The sequence below is a fragment of the Elgaria multicarinata genome, chromosome 16 (assembly GCF_023053635.1).
Source record: "Elgaria multicarinata webbii isolate HBS135686 ecotype San Diego chromosome 16, rElgMul1.1.pri, whole genome shotgun sequence".
NCBI lineage: Eukaryota > Metazoa > Chordata > Lepidosauria > Squamata > Anguidae > Elgaria > Elgaria multicarinata.
The window spans coordinates 5,915,430-5,938,996 of record NC_086186.1 but is presented as its reverse complement, the minus strand read 5'-3'; the positions used below and the strand labels follow the sequence as shown (position 1 = coordinate 5,938,996).

The following is a 23,567-nucleotide window of genomic DNA, read 5'->3' as shown; positions in this document are numbered from 1 at the left end:
TCACTCTAGTATAGCTCCTGCAGCTTTAACTGTGGTGATGAAGAGGAAATTTCACCAGGTTCTCCATATATACAAACGACACCTGCTGAAACCCCCTTTTCTATGCAACCGTTAAAGATACAGGAGCCCTGCCCTCCTTTTCATAGGGTCACCCTAAAATAAATAATGACCCGCAGCCAGCGAGGAAACCTGCCTTTCTAACACTTTGGGAGGCACCCTCTGCGCACGCGCCGACTCTGAACCTCGCTGTCTGTCTCTCTCCCTCCCTACCTAGAAGCGCATGCGCACAACACACCGGGGAACGGCCGCCGGAACTCTATGGTTCACGCCTTAAGCGACTTCCGTTTCCGGGTTAAGCTTCGTGAGGGAAAGAGGAGGGGGAAGAAAAAGCGGCGGCGGCGGCAGCAACAACAACACCGCCTCCGTCGCCCGTTTTCCCGAGCTGGGGAATTGTAAGGAGCGCGAAGAGGCGGACTAGGCCTCGCTCGCCGCCTCCCTCAGGTGCCTCACGGGAATTGAGAGTGAGAGAGAGAGGCGGGGGGGGGGGCGTGTTTGGGCGCCACCCCCGGGAAAGAGGAGGCCCCAGCCAGCCAGCCAGTCCCGGGAGCCTCTTGGCAAGGCGGGGCTGCCGTTACCTCAGGATAGTCGCGCAACGTACATAATGACAACAACAGCGGCCGCGTAAGGAAGGGCTGGACGCGGTCCGAGGCGGCTAGCTGGCTGCCTGCCAGGGAGGGGTCTTGGCGGTGGTGGCGCCCCGGCCCTGGAAACTCACCACCTCCACCACCCGCCTTCCTTAAGACCTTTGGTGGCCCTTTGGAGCCTGCTGCTGGCTGTTCCGTGCTGCTTCCATCCCTCGTGTACCACTTAGGACGCGATCCGAGGCACCTTTAAACAGTGAGGCTGAGGAGGAGAAGGCCCTGCAGCTTTTAGCCATCCGTCCGTCTCTCCATGCCGGGCAGACTCGCACGCTCAGGCCCTGAATAGAAAGCCTGACGAGGGGGATCCACGTGGGAAGTGGGGATCTAGCGAGTGGGAGAGGCCCAAGCGGCCGTTGTGCTGCTTGGAAAATGGCGGGGGGGGGGCGTTTATTACTGCATTTATATCCTGCCTTTTTTCTTGCAAGGAACCCAAGGCGGTGTACATAATCCTCCTCCTCTCCATTTTATCCTCACAACAACAACCCTGTGAGGTGGGTTGGGCTGAGATAGTGTGACTGGCCCAAAGTCACCCAGTGGGTTTTCATGGCTGAGTGGGGATTAGAACCCGGATCTCCCGACTCCCAGTCCGACACTTTAGCCACTACACCATTTATTATATTTATTTGCATCCTGCTTTTTGCCCAAGGCAGCATTACAAAATTTAAAACATACACATTTAAAACCTATGGATAGAAATATACAAAAGTTAAAAATATATATGCTGTGCCCTGTTGTAGACCCTCTTTTCCCCCCTGTTTAAACAAGTTTAGGATTGTGTCATTAAGGGCACATGTTTCCTAGACATTTTCTGATGGGCTGTAGGATAGGGGGGAGGGGGTTCCCCTCTGGGGGGAGGGGTCCACAAACACACATCCCCCCTCCCTTTTCCCCTTGGCACTTGGTGAAGAAAGAAATGTGCCAGCTGCCGTCTGAGGTCAGAAATGGATAACTGTTGGATAACAGATTTCAGACGGCACCAAAATGTACTGTTTTTATCTAGAAGTCTGTTTATGCTCTACATTTGAGGTAGAGTTATGATTAAACCTGGAAGATCTTAAAGTACTGAAATGTGTTGCTGTCACCTGAGGCAAAAAACATGGTTGCACCTTTTCCACAGCAGTTTTCCACATGCCCAGTGGTACCTAAAGGTACCACTGGGCATGTGCCCACGTACTTTCCCACAACCTTGAAGTGTAGCATGTGAGCTATGCTTAACCTACGGACAAACTATATTTCTAAGCCAGGATATGCAGACTTGTTCTCTCCAGATATTTTGGACTACAACTCCCATCAGCCAGCGTTGTCCAGATGCTTTGGACTACAGCGCCATTGGCGACACCAGTTGCCCACCCATCTAGGCTTTGTCCCATTTCTTTCTTTTGTGATGTTGGTCTTGTTTGTGGCCAGCATGACTTGCACTTTTTTGTTTTTGAACCGATGCCTATAGTTGAGAACTCTGTTATCGCAGTTTGTACATTGCATGTTTTCCCCTCCCCTGCTAGCTCATTAACTGTTATGCTGGATTTCCTAGGTCTTTGGTGAAAGTCAGGGCATCTTCAGATCTGTGGATGATCAACAACAGTTTTGCCATTCACCTGAGCCATGGCCTACCAGCTATATAGAAACACCACACTGGGAAACAGTCTTCAGGAGAGCCTGGATGAACTCATACAGGTAGGGTCTAAACCCACTTTACCCCAGTAAGTCTCAACATCCCGGTGATGTATAAATGCTTTAAGTTCAAGCCATAATAGGTGTTCAAGGTATGACTGGATGAGATGTATATGTTCTGCTTAGTCTTTACCGCCCCTCCACTTTTTCAGTTATAAGCAAAGATTAAAACATATTTGTGGTGTTATAAAGGAAAGATTAAAACATCCAGTCAGGATGGTAAAAGGATATTCAGAAAGGAAGATGATCCCACTAACTTAACTTTTCAGTACAGCCATGGAATTTGAAATGTAACCTTTAAATGAAAACTAAGGTTTGCTTACTGGCATGCTCATTGCAAGAAATGAAATACGATGCTTGTTGACCTAGTAAAACTAAATGGGCAGAATTGCACACTCAGGCCTGAATGAAAGATGCTAAGATGGTAATTAGTGCTTGTAGTAAACCAGTGAATGCAAGATATCAAGAATATGAGATACCATTTAATGGCATATGATGGGACATTTACGCCAGTCATCTAAACAGTCTAGTATTTTATTGAAACTGTTTTTAGCTTTATAGATCCTTTTAAATTTTGTATATGTTAATTTTTTATATTGTATTTTATTGTTTTATAAGTTGTTGTAACCCGCCCAGAAAGCTTCGGCTATTGAGTGGTATAGAAATTAAAGGAGAAGAGGAGGAGGAGACACATTATGTTGTTTGAAAACTGACAAGAATTTTTCCTATTTATATACTATGACAGCTATGAAAGCATAATTTTGGGGGCAGCTTCGTATCTATATTAGTATGTGAATATATCAATAGAAAACTGTAAAGTTTTGAGGGAGGAGAGTTAGTGTCTGTCTTGAATGTAATTTATCCCTGAAGCTGAGAGTTTCTCTCTTCCCCCTTTCAGTCTCAGCAGATCACCCCCCAGCTTGCTCTTAAAGTACTTCTGCAGTTTGACAAAGCCATCAATTCTGCATTGGCACAGCGGGTCAGAAACAGAGTCAATTTCAGGGTAAGAATGCTAAATGCTAATTTGGAGTAGCAAATGGTTTCCACTTTTTACTGGAATGGTTTCCACTTTTTCTGCTGTGGATCCAAGCCTTCCATGGTCACAGAATACCCTCTTCAAGACTGAAATGATGTTGGAGAGGCAAGGGCTGAGGAGTTTCCACAGCAGCAGGGGGTGGGGGATTGTGAAGTTGGATCTCCCCCTCCAAGGTCAGACTCCTGTCTCTTCTTCCTCGAACTGGAGATCTGGAACATCCTCTCAGGGACCATAGGAACATAGGAAGTTGCCATACTACGATTCAAACTGTTGGTCCAAGTGGCCCATTATTGCCAATGCAGTCTGGCAATGGCTCTCCAGAATTTCAAGCAGTTTTTCCAGCCCTACCCGGAGATGCTGGAGATTGAACTTTGGAACTTGCTCTTGCAAAGAACATGCTCTTATCACTGAGCTACCACAGGGTTGTGGTTTCAAACACTCAACCAAAACTGCCCACCAAAATAAAATAGTCTCGGAGCCTGTTTAGAAGTAGGCGAAGAGGGATCCTGAGAAGCTTCTCTTGGGAGTTTTTTCCATAGTTTATAATGTTATGTCATTAAGGCTTCAACCCTATGCAGGTTTGGTAACAGCTTGGCTTACCAACTTTTTTAAACATTTCCAAAACAGAGCAACAACTTTTACATAGCAGAAGCACAGTTCTATTTACTAATCAACTCCCATTTCAGAGAAATGCTCAAGATCCCGTACAAGAAGCACAAAACAACTTTGTAAGATTATGCAACACTTCAAATCAAAAGGCTAGTTCTGCTGTATGACTTGGTTTAGAGGGCTGAGCCAAGCAATTAAGGATAGTCATATAGGGGAGGAGAGCCCAGGTGAACTTTAAAAAATATGGGGGAATTCTGAAGATACGGGACCCTGGCTTCTGAATCTGGCATTTTTCCATTCAAACTCTCCCCTTTGTTTGATGCTGATATTCCTTTAACTACCGCAAGAGGGCACTCTCTGTACACCCTTTTCCAGGGTATATGGGTTGAGGGGAAGGTGCCTTCAAGGGCATAAAGTCTGGATGACACTATTTATTCTTAGCAAGTCTGCTTGCATGTACTCAGACCTTCTCCCCTTTTTCCTCCTAAAGGGTTCTCTGAACACGTACAGATTTTGCGACAATGTTTGGACGTTTGTACTGAACGACGTTGAGTTCAGAGAGGTCACTGAGCTTGTGAAAGTGGATAAAGTGAAAATAGTAGCCTGTGACGGGAAAAGTAAGTTCTAGACTATGATGTGTGTGGAGATGCTGAGGCCAGACGGCTGTTCTTATCTCTTCTTGAGGGTGTGTGAATTGCAGCTTTAGGAAGAAATGTGCCTCTTATGAGGAAACTCCTGTGTAAAGGGTAGAAAAACCTTTTTTTCACCTGCCCTTAATTCATTTATTTATTACATTTATATACCGCCACATAGCCAAAGCTGTCTGGGCAGTTTACAGAGATTAAAAACATTGAACCTTAAAAACAGATATACAGAAATGTAAAGCATAAAAGCCAATTACATATCAATTCAACATTTGTTGTTAAATGCCTGGGAGAAGAGAAGAGTCTTGACCTGGCGCTGAAAAGATAACCATGTCGGTGCCAGGCAAGCCTCGTCAGGTAGATCATTCCATAATTGGGGGGCCACCACTGAGAAGGCCCTCTCCCTTGTTGCCATCCTCCGAGCTTCCCTTGGAGTAGGCATCCGGAGGAGGGCCTTAGATTATCCCACTGGTGCTTCCTAAAAAATAATCCTTGCACTTGAGGGGGGCTTCTCCACTTGAGGGAGTTCCTGCATGAAGTCCTACTTAAAATGGTCTTCCCTGCACCAGGGGCGAGTAGAAAGTAGACCTCCCAATGTTTTGGAATTCAATTTCCAGCATTCATTCTGGCAGAGGTCTCTGGGAGTTGGAAGTCCAAAGCATCTGGAGATTTACTTTCTGTTGATGTCTGCTCTATAGCAGTCTGGGATTATTTGATGGAAGGATGCGCTCAAACATTTCACCTGTTAATAGGTGGTAAACAGTTCTTTTATTATATGTATAACCTACTTTTTAGCCAAGATTGGCTCCCAGCGGGACTTACAGTTTCAAAGCCATTACAAAGGGTTCAATATATTAGGGTGCAATACTATGCTTGTTTAGATTGGTGTGTGTGTGTTTGTGAGTGTGTGGAATCCAACTCCTAGCATTCCCCAGCCAACATGCTGGGAGTAGTAGGACTTTTTTTCTCTCTAAACATGCTTAGGATTGCAGCCTTAGGGTAGTAGTTCTGTGGCTTCCTTCTGGCAGCTGGTGTCTTGTTTTTCAATCCAGCGGAAAGGGAAGGAGGAGCTGGCTGATGGTCATGATGCAAACGCTCACATGTAGCACCGAGTCACTTGGTTAGTAAGATGCCTGCTAGCTAAAATGAGCTTAGTCGCTAATGTTCTTTGTGTCTGGGTTCCCCATACAACAAACTATATTCCTATCACAATGTTTTGAGGCATGAGACCTTTAGATAGATAGATAGATAGATAGATAGATAGATAGATATTTAAAAACGTCTTAGACCTCACAGTTGCAGAGAAAAGATGTGTTGGCTGCAAGTGTAGGCCCAAAAGCCAGCTGGCTTGGGTCATGGATTTCTGGGCAGGTCTCCAATGCATGTTCCGCACAGGAATTATCCCAGGCCTATTGTCGGTTACTCTTCACCATTACCTCTTCACCACCTACCCTACTGTCCACCTGTAACCTATATTTGTATGTCTCTGTTTCTGCTTTCTCTACTCCTGCCCCAGCCCTATCCATCTGGCTTTTGAGAAAGGACTGTTTTGTTTGAAAGGCTGAAACTTGGCAGAATTATAAATGATGCAAAGTAAATACACTCAGTTGGCACACTTCTGAATGGTCCTTGATTAGTGTTTATATAAAGATCTTCAAAAGATCGTTAAAGCTCCAGGTAATCAAAGTTCCCTTCCTTGATACGAACAAAGTACTTAATGGAGTACTTGAAAGCCTGCCCCATTCTGTATGCTCCAGGCCAGCCTTCCTCAACCTGGGGCGTAATTCCAGGTTGAGGAAGGCTGCTCCAGGCGCACTCCAGCTTATCTAGTTGGCTTATGGCCTCTGGATCCAGAGTGTAAATGCGAAAGTTTTAGGCCCTTTAATTCCACTCTCCTTCTCTGAGCACCACAGTGAAGTGAAGAGCTCTGTAAAAAACAAACTCAGCCCACTAGTCATGTATCGTGGCCTATGACGGGGTTGGGAACCCACCTGACTTTGCAGTCCTGGCTATGAATCAAAACCAGGAATTATTGGCCAGGGGTGGGTGGGTTGGGATTGCTTTTGGCTTGGTGACTTACAATTTGTGCTGGCGTTGGACATTTTTATTTATTTATTAAATTTATATACTGCCCCATAGCCGAAGCTCTCTGGGCGGTTTACAAAAGTAAAAAACAGTGAACATTTAAAAAGTATACAAAATTTAAAGCCATCAAAAAATACAAAAACAACAGTATAAAACAGAAGTATCCATTTAAACAACAACAGTTCTGGGGTCCATTAAAAAAAACTTAGCATATGTTGTTAAAAGCTGTTAAATGCCTGTGAGAAGAGAAAAGTCTTGACCTGGCGCCGAAAAGATAACAGTGTTGGCGCCAGGCGAGCCTCAGCGGGGAGATCATTCCATAATTGGGGGGCCGCCACTGAAAAGGCCCTCTCCCTTGTTGCCATCCTCCGAGCTTCACTCGGAGGCGGACCTTAGATGTTGAGCGCAGTGTACGGGTAGGTTCATGTTGGGAGAGGCGTTCCGTCAGGTATTGTGGTTCCAATAACTGTTAACATAACTGTTAACTTGGGAGTGTCATTGTTTGAAGCTTTGGCTTGTGATTATATTTGCAACAGCCACCTAAAACTCAGCATTTGTCAATCATACAGTAAGATTAGAAGAATGTGAGAACATTGCTGGATTAGGCCAAGGGTCCATCTAGTCCAGCATCTGATACCCACAGTAGTCGGCCAAATACTTCCAGAGAGCCCTCAAGAATTCAAGGTGACAGCCGCTCACCCACTGTTGCTGGGCCCCCAGCAACTATTATTCAGGGAGACACTGCCTTTGAATAGGGCGGTTCCATTCATTCATCATAGCCTTCAGTCGACCTCCTCTATTAATTTGTCTAATTCCTTCGAAAGCCATCTAAGCGTGTGACCATTGCCACAACTTGTGGTACCAAATTCTACACACGCATTGAAGAAATACTTCCTTTTGTCTCTCTTCAATCTTCTAGCCATCAATTTCATTGGGTGAGTTGGTGTTATGGAGAGGGAGAATAGCATCTCTACCCGCACAGTGTATAATTTTATAAAACTAACATGGTCCCCCTTGGCTGCCTTTTTATAAAACTCCCCAGTTGCTTTGGTCTTTCCTCTGAAGGATGATGCTCCAATCTCTTGATCATGTTGGTTGCCAAACGCGGAGTGTCTCATTCTGGCCCTGAAGTTCCAGTGTGTAATAGGAACAAACTGTTTTAAATTCCTCCTACTTGGTCTTCCTCGACTGCTAAGTGTGTATCCTAACATCAGTTCTTCTCCCTTGTAGATACTGGTACCAATGCTGCAGAGTGAAGAGGAAGAGGCACCTCCGTGCCAGCATTGTCTTTAAGGGGCTGCCCTTCCTGGAGAGGAGCATGGCCAGAGACTGTGTCGATTACTATTTTAATGATGCAGACATGAGTAATCCATGCTGGAATGCATTGTGGAACTGTTGGCAAGATCTCTGTAGAGCATCTTTTGAGTTCACCGCCTGGGGGGGCATGAAGACAAAGAATCTTGCTTTTTTTTAAAGAGAAACAATAAGGATGAAACACAGTTGCTTTTTTGGTTCATCAACGTAGCTTCAATAAACCTTTTATTTAAAACTTTTAAACGAGTGATAAATAGGCTTGTGTCCCTACTCCCTGCACAGGTGTCCTAGGTGGGTTGAAGGAAACTGCTCAAGTATGAATCTACAGCCTTCATATGGCCCACATTGGAACTATCGGGGAATCTACTCAGTTCAAGAGTTACAGATGCAGAAATGCTGATGTCACAGAAGGCAGACCTTTGCTACAGTGTGGATATTCAAAAGTTACCCTTTTTCTGAGTTTTACATAGAATGTGTGTTCTGAAAACCAATGCTTTACTAGTATAAAATTCCCCCACAAAAGAGAAAAAGACTGCTGGAGACAGCAAAGAATCCCTGCCAGTCAAAAGCACACACAGCTTTCTAATAGCTCCAGTGCTTTGTCGCACAATCTAGCAAGACCTCAATCATCCTTTCACCCAGTATACAAGCTCTGCAGGGGCCACAACAGCATAGGAGGCCTGTCCTTAGGGATAGAAGAAGATTGCACTGAAAGCCAGTAATTAGTAGCTTCAAGAGACATTTCTCCTTGGGGTGCTTTGTTGGATATGAAACTTCCTTGCTGGATTAACTCTGCGTTGTTTAAACCCTAAACAAATCAGGGCACCCAGGTTCTGACACTATACTAACAGGCTAGTTGTTCATTGTTAATTGAAAGTGGAAACAAGGAACGTGCCGGAGGCAGGGCGCTGGTTCCCTGCAAACCAGGTCAGAATGTTGGGTGTGGTCCCACAGTGCTGTCTTTGCAAGTTCCTTATGGGCAGAGTTTTGAAAACTCATTCTTCAGAAGTAATTCCTTTTTAGAAGTAATTCCATATGCCCAGTGTGTTTCAAGGGAGAACCATCTTTGTTAGGCTGGGGGCAGGGGTGGAATAAATGGGGAGCGAAAGACCACAATCTTCCAACTCTTTCCCAGTGTGCTGAGCCCACCATGTAATTGTTACTACCCCTCAGATTTCTGGATATAAACAAGTATTGACAACACATCAAATTTCATGTGCACCTGTTAGCAAAACACCTGGCGTTTTGAGATGGGAACACAACATGGAGGTCAAGAGTTTCCCTCTGACGAGTTCTTCCGCCACAGCTCCTTGACAGCAGTTTAAAGACATCTTCCATCCTAGTTCCTTTTGAATTTCTTTGCGCCCTGCCATGCCGTCTCAGACTATCTTTTGTCTAGTTGGTTGTAGAACTGTTTGCTTTTTTCTTTTCTTTTTTTCAGACTTCAAACAAACCTCTCCAAATAGCCTGAGAGATACGTTAGGTTGAGAGACCACATCCCTATGAAAGAGAGGCATTGGGGAATTTGGAACTGTCTATTGTCCCCAGAACCTAGTTACAATGACAGTAAACACACAGGTGGTATTTTAATGTACCTTAATCTGACACCACCAGGATCAGTTCCATTGTCAACTTCGATCTCGTTCCTGTGGGAAGACATAAAGTGATCAAACTGCATTCCATGTGTGTTTACTGTTGGATTGCATTTTTAACGCTTTTGCTCCACGGTGTCTTTGTTCCATCACATGCTTCAGTAAAGCAAAGTGTGTTTGCACCACAAGCAAAACTGCTTTCACTCCTCCACACTTTCCAGAACTTTGCGGAGTCTAGTCCCATGAAGGGGAAGTGGAGGCATTGTTGCTAATTTGACTCTCCAGCCACACCCGGACTTTGGTTTGGTGTGCTCTTTACCTTCCTGCGCATTTGTGATCATAGCCTGGCAGCAGGAAGCCCTTAGGGACTGAGGAGGTGGATTCTGAAGCACACCTGTGCCCTGTAGTCCCGGTTTGCTGCCACTGCCACCTTTTCAGGGAGGGGCAGCTAGGAGCCACAGCTTTTAGACATCAGCCCTGATGAGGAAGGCCAGCCCATGTCCCCCCTAGAACAGGGGTCCCAAACATTTTTGAGTCAGTGGGCACATTTGGAATTTTGAGAGAATGTCATGGGAACTCTCACAAAATGGCTGCCACGGTGGACATGGCCAATCACAGGACACTCATTTACCAGAGGTTATGAGAAAAGTCACTTGCCCAAGAACCGAAGTACAATGCAGAGGTGGGGTGTGAACTCCAAAACACCAAATTACTTATTTGAACCCAAATAAACTGAAGTGGGGAGAGAACCTGGAATGCACCAAGAGAAGTATCTGGGCACACTGGTGTCTGTCAAACCATGTTGGAGACCCCAGCCTTAGACCCTGAAACCATTTGGCTGTGCCCTGCCCGCTGCTGCCCAGGGGATCCAACACCCACTAGGTATCTGAGCTCTGATTACGTCCACTGTTAATTCCCACAGGGCCAAACACACACCAAGAGTCATCACAGAGCCCAGACTGCATAGCTCTACCCTTCTATAATCCTTGAAGCAATTTAGCATTTTTTCAAACGTTCAATAGGAGTCAGTCAATTACATCTCACTTGATCCCCCCTCCCATGAAAGCTAGGACTAAATTAGGGGGTCTGTTTGATCCTAGTGTCAGATTAGGTTAGTGCTTTGGACAGGTGTAGGAAGTTATATTTATTTGTATCCCGCCTTTTGCCCAATACTGGGCCTCAAGGCAGCCTTACAAATGTGCCCAAACACTTAACAAGGAGCATACAACTCCCCTGTTAGAACAGCTTCACTGGTTTCCAGTCTGTTTCCAGGCACAATTCAAAGTGCTTGTTGTTGTTATTAATTGCATTTGTATACCGCCCCAAAGCCAAAGCTCTGGGCAGTTTACATAAGATAAAAACACTTTAAAACAATAAAGAAAAATTAAAAGCCACAAAAACTTACAATATGCATATACATTTAAAAACAACTGTAGGAACTCTTTAAAAACTATGAGCCTAAAAAAACAGACCCAGGCTAATTACATATTGCTAAATGCCTGGGAGAAGAGAAGTCTTGACTTGGCGCCGAAAAGATAACAGTGCTGGTGCCAGGTGGGCCTCGTCAGGGAGATTGTTCCACAATTGGGGGGCCACCACAGAGATGGCCTTCTCTCATTGCCATCCTCCGAGCTTCCCTCAGAGTAAGCACCCGGAGGAGGACCTTAGATGTTGAGCGTAGTATATGGATAGGTTCATGTCGGGAGAGGTGTTCCATCAGGTATTGTGGTCCCAAGCTGTGTAAGGCTTTATAGGTTAAAACCAGCACCTTGACTCAGGCTTCTGGTCCTGGTTATCAATCTGGCCGCTGCATTTTGCACAAGCTGCAGCTTCCGAAACATCTTCAGAGGCAGCCCCACATAGAGCGCATTGCAGTAATCTAACTTAGAGGTTACCAGAGTGTAGACAACAGAAGCCAGGTTATCCCTGTCCAGATAGGGGCATAGCTGGGCCTCCAACCGAAGTTGGTAGAAGGCACTCCATGCCACAGAGGCCACCTGAGTCTCAAGTGACAGATAGTTCTAGGAGAACCACCAAGCTACGAACCTGCTCCTTCAGGGGGAGTGCAACCCCATCAAGAACAGGTTGAACACCCCCCATCCGGTCAGCAAAACCACCCACTAACAGAATCTCAGTCTTGTCTGGATTGAGTTTCAGTTTATTAGCCCTCATCCAGTCCATTGCCGTGGCCAGGCACTGGTTCAGCACATCCACAGCTTCACCTGATGAAGATGAAAAGGAGAAATAGAGCTGTGTGTCATCAGCGTACTGATGACAACTTACTCCAAAACTCCGGATGACCGCACTCAACGATTTCATATAGATGTTGAACAACATGGCGGACTAGACTGACCCCTGCAGAACCCCATACTGGAGAATCCATGGGGCCCAGCAATGTCCCCCAAGCACCACCTTTTGGAGCCGACCCATCAAGTAGAAGCGGAACCACGGCAATGCAACACCTCCCACTCCCAACTCAGACAGTTGTCCCAGAAGGGTACCATGTTTGATGGTATTGAAAGCTGCTCAGAGATCAAGGAGAATCCACAAAGTCACACTCCCCCTGTCTTTCTCCCAACGTAGGTCATCATACAGGGCGACCAAGGCTGTTCCTGTACCAAAACCAGGCCTGAAACCCAACTGACCTACAGGTTATGAAGCTCTATACAGCTTGGGTCCAGGTTATCTGAAAGACCTTTTCTCCCTTCCAAGCCTGCCTGTCCTCTGAGATCTTCAGGGGAGGCCCTTCTCTTGGTGCCACCACCATCACAGGCACGCCTGGTGGGAATGCAGCAGAGGGCCTTCTCGGTGGCTGCCCCGGGGCTCAGGAACTCCTTTTCCATGGAAGCTAGTCTGGCTCCCTCCCTGGTGCCCTTCTGAAGGCAGGCAAAAACTTTCTTTGGGGAGTAGTCTATTTCCGTGTTGTTTATATATTGGATTTTTTTTTATTACTCTTATTTTGAATGTTTTAAAATGTTATATTGTAATATATCTATCTATCTATCTATCTATAGATAGATATAGGTTTTAACTGCAGAAGTTTTAATTTGTAAAGCTGCCTTGAGTCTTAGTAATGAGAAAAAGGTGGGAAATAATAATAATAATAATAATAATAATAATAATAATAATAATAATAAATATTTAATTAATAATATGGTAAAGCTACAGCAAATTGCAGCCTTTAAGGAAATGTTATGTTACTGCACTCAGTCTGCAATGGCTTTGCATTCATGTGATCTACTGGAAAGACTTTTAGTGATGTTGTTCTGCGTTGCATTACTTCCTTTGACAGCTGTCCTAAGAATTCCTTATCACTGGGAGTCGTGCCTGAGCTTTTGACGTACACATAAAATCAACATTGACTTTTGCGATTAGTTGTTTATTCAATCGTCATATTTATTAATGTCTTCTTTCTTCCTGTTTGGCTGGCAGTGTGCTTGTATTACAACAGAGACAACAGCAAAGCCTTAAGAGTTGCTGTAATGAATGGCCGTTTTGAGTTGCATTTGTTTATTTAATTTAAAAATATGTGTATACCTTTTCCAGTTTTTGAAACCCTGACATGGTCTGCAACAAATCATAAAACAAACATATCGTTATAGAAGCACAGCAACATTTAGACAATTTAATGGCTAAGAAAAGCTAGTGTGTAAACAAATATGTTTTTAATAATTGGTAAAAGCACATAATCGTCAGTGCCAGACATGTTGTAGAGGGGATGTCCTGAGTTTATCATTGCATTTGGGCATACACAAGTACTCCTGGATCAACCCAGAAGTGTAATACCTGTGTTTGTTTCTAGACAGAGGGGCTCCAAGTGAACTGGAACCAACCAGTAAACCTCTGCCATTCCTTCTAATTGCAAACTCTGGTGGCTGAGTGCTGAAAGGACTGGAGCCGAAACAGAGCTACTGAGAACAAGCGGGAGGTATCAGCTACTTAGAAGAACCAGGTGTGTACTGGAAGACGGGGGAAGATGCAAAGCAAAAGGCTTCTAAGGGTTAGCACCGCAATGCACTCAAGCAACTGCGCAGATGAAAATGGCATTCTTGCAAATTTACTGCCAAGTATTCTAATTACTTTTATTTCATGTGTATTTCATGGTACTGATTAGGGCTGTGCACACCCTCCCCAAACTGCTTCAGATCCCGATCCGGACCTTCCAGATCAGGCCTGAGCCACTTCGGGTCGATCCGGACCTCCGCCGATCTGCTCCAGAGTGACATCCGGAGGTTCGGATTGATATTTGGATGCCATTTCCCCCCTTCCCCACTTACCTGCCTCTGCGGTGGACGGAAGAGACAGGTAAGTGGGAAGGGGGTACAAAATGGGGGCTGAATAAGCCCCCTCCCCCACTTACTTGGCTCCGTCGCCGCCGTGGTCCGTGCAGCAGCTTCGACTGCCGCCCACGCCCACGCCTTCGACTGCCGCATGGACCACAGCAGAGGTGGACGGGGCAACCAGGTAAGCTCCCCTCCCCACTTTCCTGGCTCCGAAGTTTCAGAATGGTCTGAATCGTTTCGGACCATTACGAATCGCTTCGGGTCAATCCAGACCTCCCCCAATCTGCTCCGGAACCAGTCTTAGGAGATCTGGATTGGCCCACTCCACTTTGGATTTGGGGATCCATAACAGAGCAGAGCACACCCCTAGTATTGATGAGAGGCAGCTGCCATGACACCCTTCTTTTCACAAACCGGCCAACGTGCTTCTCGGTTTAACCCACTTCAAAATGCAGGTGGCAGAGATGCAAGGTGGAATGTTCTTCCATACACAATATTCCTGCCCCTCAGAAAGCTAAATGCCAAAGAGAAGAGGCTGAGCCTGCCCTTCTTCCTGGTGTGCCAGTTTTCTATGAGCAGGGATTTATTTCTTTGTATGGAGGACCATTTAGTCGTGTGTACTCTGAAGTGGTACAGCCCTCCCCCAGGGGGTTCTCACTTCGTCTGAGAATTGTGTTTTCAAACTGGACCGGTTTCCACGCTTGTCCTTGGCACCCAGAACTGAGACCCTACCAAGTCTGGCCTGAAGCACGTTATAACAGGAACAATTTTACAGCTGAACCTGAGCTGGAAGTGAACCAAACAGGTTTGTTTCTTGACTCCTTGCCAGGTTTTGGATTTCAAGAGTTGGCAATGACAGTGTGCAAGTCAATATTATGCAACCCTTTTGTAGGGAGTTCAGGAACGGGGTTCTTTTCAGTCGCTGTCTGGTTTCCTTGTTCAGGGCAGAGACAGTCAAAACTGGGGATGCGGAAGTGCCTGCAGCTACCACCATCTTTTGCAATCTGCGGGCCCCCAGCCCTGTACAGCGACTCACCCAGGAGCTTGAGAAACCTGTTTTTGCAGCCCCCCAGCAGTTTAGCAAAAGCCAGGTGTTTCCAAAGGAAGTCAGGCCCTAATCCATGGCTGATGGCTACCTTGAGCTTGTAGGGGTCACAATGCCTGCTAACTTGCTTCTTGCAATTTGCGGTGACCCTTCAAAGCAGGGCTGGTGTCACCGGTAGGTGTGGTCGGGCACCTGCCGAGAGCCCCCAACCTAGCAGGGGCCCACTGACCAGAGACCCCTGCAGTTGCTCCTCTTCTTCGCCATTGCAGCCTCCTTGTTCACCTGCCTCTTGTTCTGGCCCAGACGATGATAGTGAAAGGAGATGCTATGTCCTACTTGCTCTCTGGCTCTCTGGCTGTCCCATAAAAAAGTGGTGGCAATGAGGAGGAGGAGGAGGAGGAGGAGGAGGAGGAGGAGGAGCTGGTAACAATGGCAGTGGAAAGGTAGGCTCCTAAGGGGAGGGGGTCCAGTGAGGGGGCTTTGCCTAAGAACCTTCCAAAACCAGGAGCCAACTCCGTTTCAAAGGTTTTGGAATATGCCAAATCATAGAATAGCAGAGTTGGAAGGGGCCTACAAGGCCATCGAGTCCAAACCCCTGCTCTATTCAGGAATCCACCCTAAAGCATCCCTGACAGATGGTTGTCCAGCTGCCTCTTGAATGCCCCTAGTGTGGGAGAGCCCACAACCTCCCTAGGTAACCGGTTCCATTGTCATACTCCTCTAACAGTCAGGAAGCTTTTCCTGATGTTCAGCCAGAATCTGGCTTCTTGTAACTTGAGCCCATTATTCCGTGTCCTGCACTCTGGGAGGATCGATAAGAGATCCTGGCCCTCCTCTGTGTGACAACCTTTTAAGTATTTGAAGAGTGCTCTCATGTCTCCCCTCAATCTTCTCTTCTCCAGGCTAAACAGGCCCAGTTCTTTCAGTCTCTCTTCATAGGGCTTTGTTTCCAGACCCCTGATCATCCTGGTTGCCCTCCTCTGAACACGCTCCAGCTTGTCTGCGTCCTTCTTGAATTGTGGAGCCCAGAACTGGACGCAATACTCTAGATGAGGCCTAACCAGGGCCAAATAGAGAGGAACCAGTACCTAACGTGATTTGGAAGCTATACTTCTATTAATGCAGCCCAAAATAGCATTTGCCTTTCTTGCAGCCATATCGCACTGTTGGCTCATATTCAGCTTGTGATCTACAACAATTCCAAGATCCTTCTTGTTTGTAGTATTGCTGACCCAAGTATCCCCCATCTTGTAACTGTTCATTTGGTTTCTATTTCCTAGATGTAGAACTTGGCATTTATCCCTATTAAATTTCATTCTGTTGTTTTCAGCCCAGCACTTCAGCCTATCAAGATCACTTTGAAGTTTGTTTCTTTCTTCCAGGGGTATTAGCTATCCCACCCAATTTGGTGTCATCTGCAAATTTGATAAGCGTTCCCTGCACCTCCTCGTCCAAATCATTAATAAAAACGTTGAAGAGCACTGGGCCCAGGACTGAGCCCTGCAGTACCCCACTTGTTACCTCTCCCCAGTTTGAGAAGGTTCCATTGGTAAGCACTCTTTGAGTCCGATTCTGAAGCCAACTGTGAATCCACCTAATAGTTGTTCCATCTAGCCCACTTTTAGCTAGTTTGTTAATCAGAATGTCATGTGGTACTTTGTCAAAAGCTTTGCTGAAGTCAAGATATATGACACAGTCCACAAGGGAGGTTACCTGATCAAAAAATGAGATCAAATTAGTCTGGCAGGATTTGTTCCTGACAAATCCATGTTGGCTTCTAGTAATCACTGCATTGTTTTCAAGGTGCTTACAGATTGACAGCCCTCCTCCAGTCATCCAGCACCTTACCTGTCTTCCATGATTTTCCAAAGATAATAGACAGCGGTGAAGACTGGAAGGCAGAGAGAGACCATCTAGAGCAGTGGTCTTCAACTGGTCCAGACCCACCTTGGACCCCCAACCTGCAAAATGGGCCCCGCTTTCACAATTGCCCAACATGGCGGCCACAGCTTTGCTGTGACGCTTTTGGACTGATCTCACTAGCCACTTTGGGGTCACGACACACCAGTTGAAGTCCACTGGTTTAGAGGCTGTTTCCAGGTGACCTGGAAAACCACAAAGCTTCTTCTCCATGAATGGTTCTATTTTGCATCAAAGAGCGTGTCCTTTGGCACTGTGCTGTGCTGTGTGGTTTGCTGTTCAAGCACAAACCAAGACATGGTTGTTATGGGAACAAAGGGAATGCTGTTGCTGTGTCAGTGGCCGGCCCAAGGTGAGAAGCGAAAATCCAGCCAGGAAGGGCTGAATGGATGTTGCTTAAATTTCAGCTAGGAAGGTTCTCTACGGAAGATCCATGCCAGGCAACGGCCAAAGTGTTTGCTCATAGCTGCACTCGTCAGTCAGCCAAGCTAACATATGCGACAGCAAACTCAGGTTCATTGCGTAATAAGAACATAAGAGGAACCCTGATGCTGGATCAGACCGAGGGTCCATTTAGTCCAGCACTCTGTTCACACAGGGGCCAACCAGCCATCGGCCAGGGACCAACTGAGCAGGACATGGTGCAACAGCACCCTCCCACCCATGTTCCCCAGCAGCTGGTGCACACAGGCTTACTGCCTCAGATACTGGAGGCAGCACACAACCATCAGGGCTAGTAGCCATTGATAGCCGCCGCCGTCGCCTCCTCCTCCTCCTCCTCCAGGGATTATTCCAAACCCCTTTTAAAGCCATCCAAATGTGTGGAAGGGCTCTTGCTCAATGATTATACACCCTTTAAACCTGCTCAATAACAAATTGGGGCTATTAACTACAGTAGCTCAGCTTTGAGCAGCCAGAGCAGCCGGTGTTGAGATGTGGCAGGGGCAGACCCTTTCCTGGGCATCCTCTCCCTACACGACGTGATGCCCATCAGCTAATCTCGGGCTGGCTGTCAATCAAAGCCACCTCCTGCCCAAAAGTCCCTTCCTGGATCCTGCTTGGCTCCACTCCATCTACATTGGCCCATTCAAGATGCTCCAAGGATTGTTAACAAGGGACCACAACATAAGCCTAGCACTTCCCTATCGTACTCAGTATTGACTTTAGGTAGACCAGGATTTGTTTTTCTGTTTCATTCTTCCTCCTCACTACTTTCTTTTTTCTGCCCTATTTTCACAGTTTAATAAACTTGCTTGATTGGATTACAGGGCTGGATTACGTCCCATATTTGTACCTTCAAGGGTTGGTTGTTTCCTTTTATGCTGCCTACACTGTTCGGATAATGCTTACAAAGTCCTAAGAGAGGCACCGAAGAAGGGAGGACCTATTCGGGACCGGCCGGTGGAGACTGTGGTTTAGCCAGCTGTCCTTCTCCCAAGTAGACACTAGAGAGTGGAGGTTGCCTGCTCACGCTCTGTGTGGCCTAACTAATTTAAAGCAGGAGGTGGCAAAGGCAGAGGAAGGGTAACGTACACATGGAGCAGTGATCTACCCTGAAGGGCTGGCACTGGCCATGGCTCTCACGCGATCATGACAGGTTGTTTCTGCTGGGTCCAGGACCAATGTTAAAGTAAGAAGGTAGAAGCCCAGGAGATGCTGGTGGGCCTTTGGTGGGGAGGGACATATCAGCACATGGTAGGGATAGTGGATACAACCCACTACCACAAGATATGGTGATGGCCACCAATTGGGATGGCTTTAAAAGGGGGGGTGGATAAATTCCTGGAGGCGAAGGCTATCGATGGCTACTAGCCCTGATGGTTGTGTGCTATCTCCAGTATTTGAGGCAGTAAGCCTGTGTGCACCAGTTGCTGGGGAACATGGGTGGGAGGGTGCTGTTGCACTCCTGTCCTCTTGTGGGTATCATGTGGGCAGCTGGCTGGCCACTGTGTGAACAGAGTGCTGGACTAGATGGACCCTTGGTCTGATCCAGCATCGTTTTTCTTATGTTCTTGACCCAGTGCTGATGCATCACCCCACCAAAAGTGTTGGGTTCATGGTGCAGTCTTTTTCATGTGACATTTGCTGGGTGGGGAGGTCCGATACGTGCTTAAACCTACAGGTAGAATTTTTAATGTTTGTTCTGATGCCTGGAACCATCCCATGAAGGGAGGGGAGCATATTGTCAGAATTTTATCATGAGTTGTTAATTTTTGCTTTCTTTCCACTAAAGAGGGAGTTGTCTCTTGCCACATCAGAATGCATTAATTCATCTGACAGGGTGAACGTCAGTTTAACGTTCATTTACTGTGTATCTATGCCGCCCAATAGCCGAAACTCTCTGGGTGGTTCTCCAAATAAATAAAATAAACTCGTAGGGGAAAGGTATTTCTAAACATGCTTCAAATAGTTTTGGGAGAAAGAGTGAAACAAGGAAAGAAACAAGAGAATGGGGACTGTCAGTTCCCTCCTTCCTAAACTTGAAATGTTTGAAAGGGAGGCTGCAGTAAGAACTAGCAAATTTGGCCTTGCAGAACTTGGTCTCAGCAAATCCAAGGAGTGGCCAAATGCGCCCTCCATGTTCATTGATCTTGCAATCCCTATTAATCACCTATGGGTGCTAGTTGGCAATGGGTTGCATCCATTTGACTAATTCCATATTAATATGTGCTCCAAAAAGCACTGTGTGACACACCTACAGCTACCTAAGACATTTTGTGAACTGCCCAGGGAGCTTTGGCTATTGGGCGGTATAAAAATGCAATCAATCAATCAATTGCTTGACCTTTCAGCCTCCTTTGGTACAAAAAAAAGGCTTCTTTTTCTCCTTCGCCAACTTCCTCCTCTTCCTTAGTGCTCGTGGCCCCTATCCCCTTAGATCATGGGTTTGTAGGTTTCAGGTTTATAGGACCTGGATTGGGTAAGGCCATGGGCTGGTTTAGGCCTGCAGGCTGGAGGTTGCTTTCCTGTGCTGCCTTACTGTTATTGGCGGGATTTTCCCCTTCCAATGGATCAACATAGCTACCTACATCTTTTATAATCGAGTTGCGATGGGTTATTCAGGTGGGAGCGGGGAAGAGAAATGGTCAGTGGATGGTTGTACGCAATTCTGCAGCCAGGTATGAAGGCATGGCCTGAGAAGCAGCATATCTTTGGAGGCTGACCATTGCAAACTGTGAGACTACGGCCAGCTCTACCCCAAGCTGGATCTGACATTTTGAAAACGGTTTGAGAACTGCACACGGAGTGTGCCCTGGGCCCCAACATCATTAACTGTTTTAAAGCGGTATTGTAGACCCTGCCTTCACCTGCATTCCTAGCAAATACACCAGTACAATGGTTTGCAATTTCAGGTAGGGCTGGAAATTCTGTAGGGTTTTTATGTTGTAAGGCCAGGTACACAAAACATAAGAGCCACTGAAAGCTTCATCCCTCGTACCTGCTTCCCTCGGATTATCCCCGTAGCGCTAAGCTTTCGCAGTTGTTGTTTTTGCTACTGGGAGGCAGCAATCCTTTGCATACCAGGAAGTGAGTTTAAGGGGGGAAATGTAAAAAAATCATTAAAAAATCAAAGGATGACCCAATTCCATTCAAATTTGGTATGCTTAAAGCTCTCCCGAATATCTATTACTGTGCCAGTTTTGGTGCCTTTATCTTTAAAGCTTATGCAGATATAAGCATTTCTTTAAAATCCTGCTCCTGCACCCCAGCAGTGGCTCGGAAGATACGCTCAAAATGTAGGGGCTAAATACGGCAAATCTTTTTGCTTTATTGCACAATTAAGGCAGGCTGCATGGGAGTACTTCACAATCAAAGCAGATTATAAAGTGGGAAACTTCTGAGTCCTTTGCATGCAATTCGTAGTGATTGCACAGTGTAACGCTGGTGTGATAAAGCTCGTATTTTTACCTGATGTGTTGGACTAGAACTCGCATAATCCCTAGTCAGCATGTAAGGAAGAAGTACGGCCATGCTGACTGGGAATCATGGGAGTTCTAGTCCAAAACATCTGGAGGGCACCAGGATGGAGGATGCTTTTATGTACCCCCACCCCGAATCTAGTGCTCATTGATTTCATTGGGTGGCCTTGAGTACTAGTATCATGAGAGAGGGAGAAAAACTGGGGCACTGAGAAGGAGGAAGTGCACGTCATTACGTTGAACTGCCCTTGGATTTCCAAACTTTGGACTTTACCTCCCCTCCTCTTCCTGTTTATTTAGTGGCCTTTCCTGGAGCATACAGCCATCCAATGGAAGAGAAAGAAACTGTTTATCCTCTTTTACTTTGTTCTACTGATGTGGGAGATAACAAGGTAACGTGGTTGGGGTTCTAGTGCTAATTTGTGTTTCCTTGATGGCAAGCTGCCATGGCAGACCAAAGGCGGTTAAATGCAGGTACTGCCAGTGTAGGGTGACCCTATGAAAAGGAGCACAGGGCTCATGTATCTTTAACAGTTGCATAGACAAGCGAGTTTCAGCAGGTATTTGTATATATGGAAAACCTGGTGAAATTTCCTCTTCATCACAACCATTAAAGCTGCAGGTGCCCTGCCCTCTTTTAAATCTGGTCACAGTATAGCTGCAGTATAGCTCCTGCAGCTTTAACTGTTGTGATGAAGTGGAAATTTCACTAGTGCAGAATCTACACTACTGCTTTAAAACGATTTATAACAGTAGTGACAACTGTTGAGGCCCAGGACACACTCCCTAGACAGTCTTCAAAACGTTTTCAAAGTGTTATATCCTGCTAAGTGTAGATCTGGCCCTGTGCTGCATGCATACAAATGACACCTGCTGAAATTCCCTTTTCTATGCAACTGTTAAAGATACAGGAGCCCTGCCTTCCTTTTCATATGGCCACCCTACCTCTATAGCAATAGTTGTTCTAGTCTGGATGGATTTGCCCCATCCAAGAAGGAACTTCGTAACGCTTACAATCAAAGTGGCAATTTTGAGACGAACAAACGTGGGGGGATGCAGGAAATTAAACTAGACTCTTTCACTACTTCTCTTTGTTCTTCCTCTTCAGCTCTGCAGTCTACAACTACATTTGTAGACCACAGACACTGACAAAGAAACGGCAAATACGTTACGAACCTCTAACTTTCCTGCGTGGTGACAGAGCGCAGCAACTTAATTTTTCTGTAAACCAAAGCGAAGGAGAACACAAGTGAAACAGAGCGGAAGAAGCCGAAAGCACTACAGGCATTGTGAGTTTTGTGTACCTGGCGTTGCCACATGAAAAGCTAACAGAATATTTGACACCCAAGGTTACGTCGCTGCTCAGGATAAGCCATCATATTTGCCTGCAGATTTGCAAGGTATTAAACCACATCCGTGGTTGAGAGGCAGAAACCCCTCATCACTCCATGATATCTTATAGCTCACGTACATTCAGTGAAGGATGTGCCAATAAAAATTGCCAACACTGGCGGACCTTTGTCATCTTTTTATCCTATGAACTTTTACACATTCTCCTCTACTAGATGTGCCTTGTGTCATCTGTGGGCATGCATATCTACGCTACAGACGTGGTTGTTCCTTCAATATCCCTTTTCTGACCCAACCTTTTTTTTAACATTAAATATGATTATTACCGTATTCTCTAAAATTGGAAAGCTGAGCTCCCGAAAGAATTCTGATACGTTACTATTTTGCAATATATCACGGTAAACGTCCTCTTCTCTTTTTCTTTTTTTGGTTATGGGAAGCTGCCCTTTTCATTGCTTTTTGTTTAGCTACTAAGTAAATATGCGTCTACGCTGTTGACTCAAAGATGTTGGCATCAATGTATTTGTTAATTTATTAATTTATTGTAATTTTAATCTGGCTTTTCAGACAATTATTTTCTCCCAAAGTGGTTCAGAGCGATGATGATGATGATGATAATAATAATAATAATAGACAGATGGGTCTTGCCATCAGGCGTACAAACTTAAAAAGACAAGAGATACACAAGGGAAGGGCAGTGGAGGGAAAAGGACAAGAAGGGAGAGTAGTTTTTCAAGGCAAGAAGCAAGGCGGTGAGATGTAAAGAGGCATTTAAATGCACCTTGAGCCAGGCTGATCTTCCCTTGCTGGTGTTCTTGCTTGAATAGCAATTGGCGACTCTTGTTCCTGTGGCTGAAGGTTGGGGCTAGAGAGTCCTTCCTTCTGCAGTCCCAGGACAACCGTAATGTGGAGCTGGGTGTTCTTCCTAGTAGGGAGGGGGAAACAAAGTCCCTGCTGCTGTTACTGCTTCTTCTCCATCCAATAGATTTGCCAGGTTGGTCTCCCCCTTGGCTTGATGTTATTCTTGGATGGCTTTTGATGGCTGTTAGCTACTAGCTATTAAACACACCCCACTTCCATGGGTGGAAGCTGCAGAGAAACAGTTATGAAGCTGGGCTGTAGCCAGTGAAGGGAGTGCAAAATCTGCTTGATGAAAAGGAAACTGGGAGGAACCAATACTCCGTTATAGGCTACCAAATGGGTAGGCAACCTTTTGAGCCAGTGGACCCATTTGGAAATTTGAGAAACAGTCCTGAGCACAACCATGAAATGGCTGCCATGGGTGGGCACAGCCCGTCACAAAGGACGTGAACTGCCCAGAGGCAGTCATGGGAAATTAAGGTGGCAGAGGCCAAAGGTTTCAAATTTGCAATTGGAAAACTGAAAAATACTTTGTA

General features: G+C 45.9%; 3 protein-coding genes across 5 annotated transcripts in view; 2 read left to right on the top strand and 1 right to left on the bottom strand.

Moving 5' to 3' along the window:
• Window positions 1-23,567, bottom strand: part of KLF13 (KLF transcription factor 13) — a 292,039-nt gene that overhangs the window by 15,961 nt on the left and 252,511 nt on the right. The window lies entirely within an intron of this gene.
• Window positions 1-23,567, top strand: part of OTUD7A (OTU deubiquitinase 7A) — a 468,621-nt gene that overhangs the window by 270,444 nt on the left and 174,610 nt on the right. The gene's annotated exons all lie outside the window — the stretch shown is intronic.
• GTF2A2 (general transcription factor IIA subunit 2) lies at window positions 365-8,303 on the top strand. Of its 3 annotated transcripts, none has more exons than XM_063142400.1 (5): window positions 365-501; window positions 2,233-2,375; window positions 3,271-3,375; window positions 4,508-4,634; window positions 7,977-8,303. In XM_063142400.1, the coding sequence occupies exons 2-5, from the start codon at window positions 2,304-2,306 to the stop codon at window positions 8,000-8,002; spliced, it is 330 nt and encodes a 109-aa protein (XP_062998470.1). In that variant the 5' UTR covers window positions 365-501; window positions 2,233-2,303; the 3' UTR covers window positions 8,003-8,303. The 3 variants fall into 3 exon arrangements, with proteins under 3 accessions (XP_062998470.1, XP_062998471.1, XP_062998473.1); XM_063142401.1 differs by having other exon boundaries at window positions 388-452; XM_063142403.1 differs by lacking the exon at window positions 365-501 and adding an exon at window positions 873-897.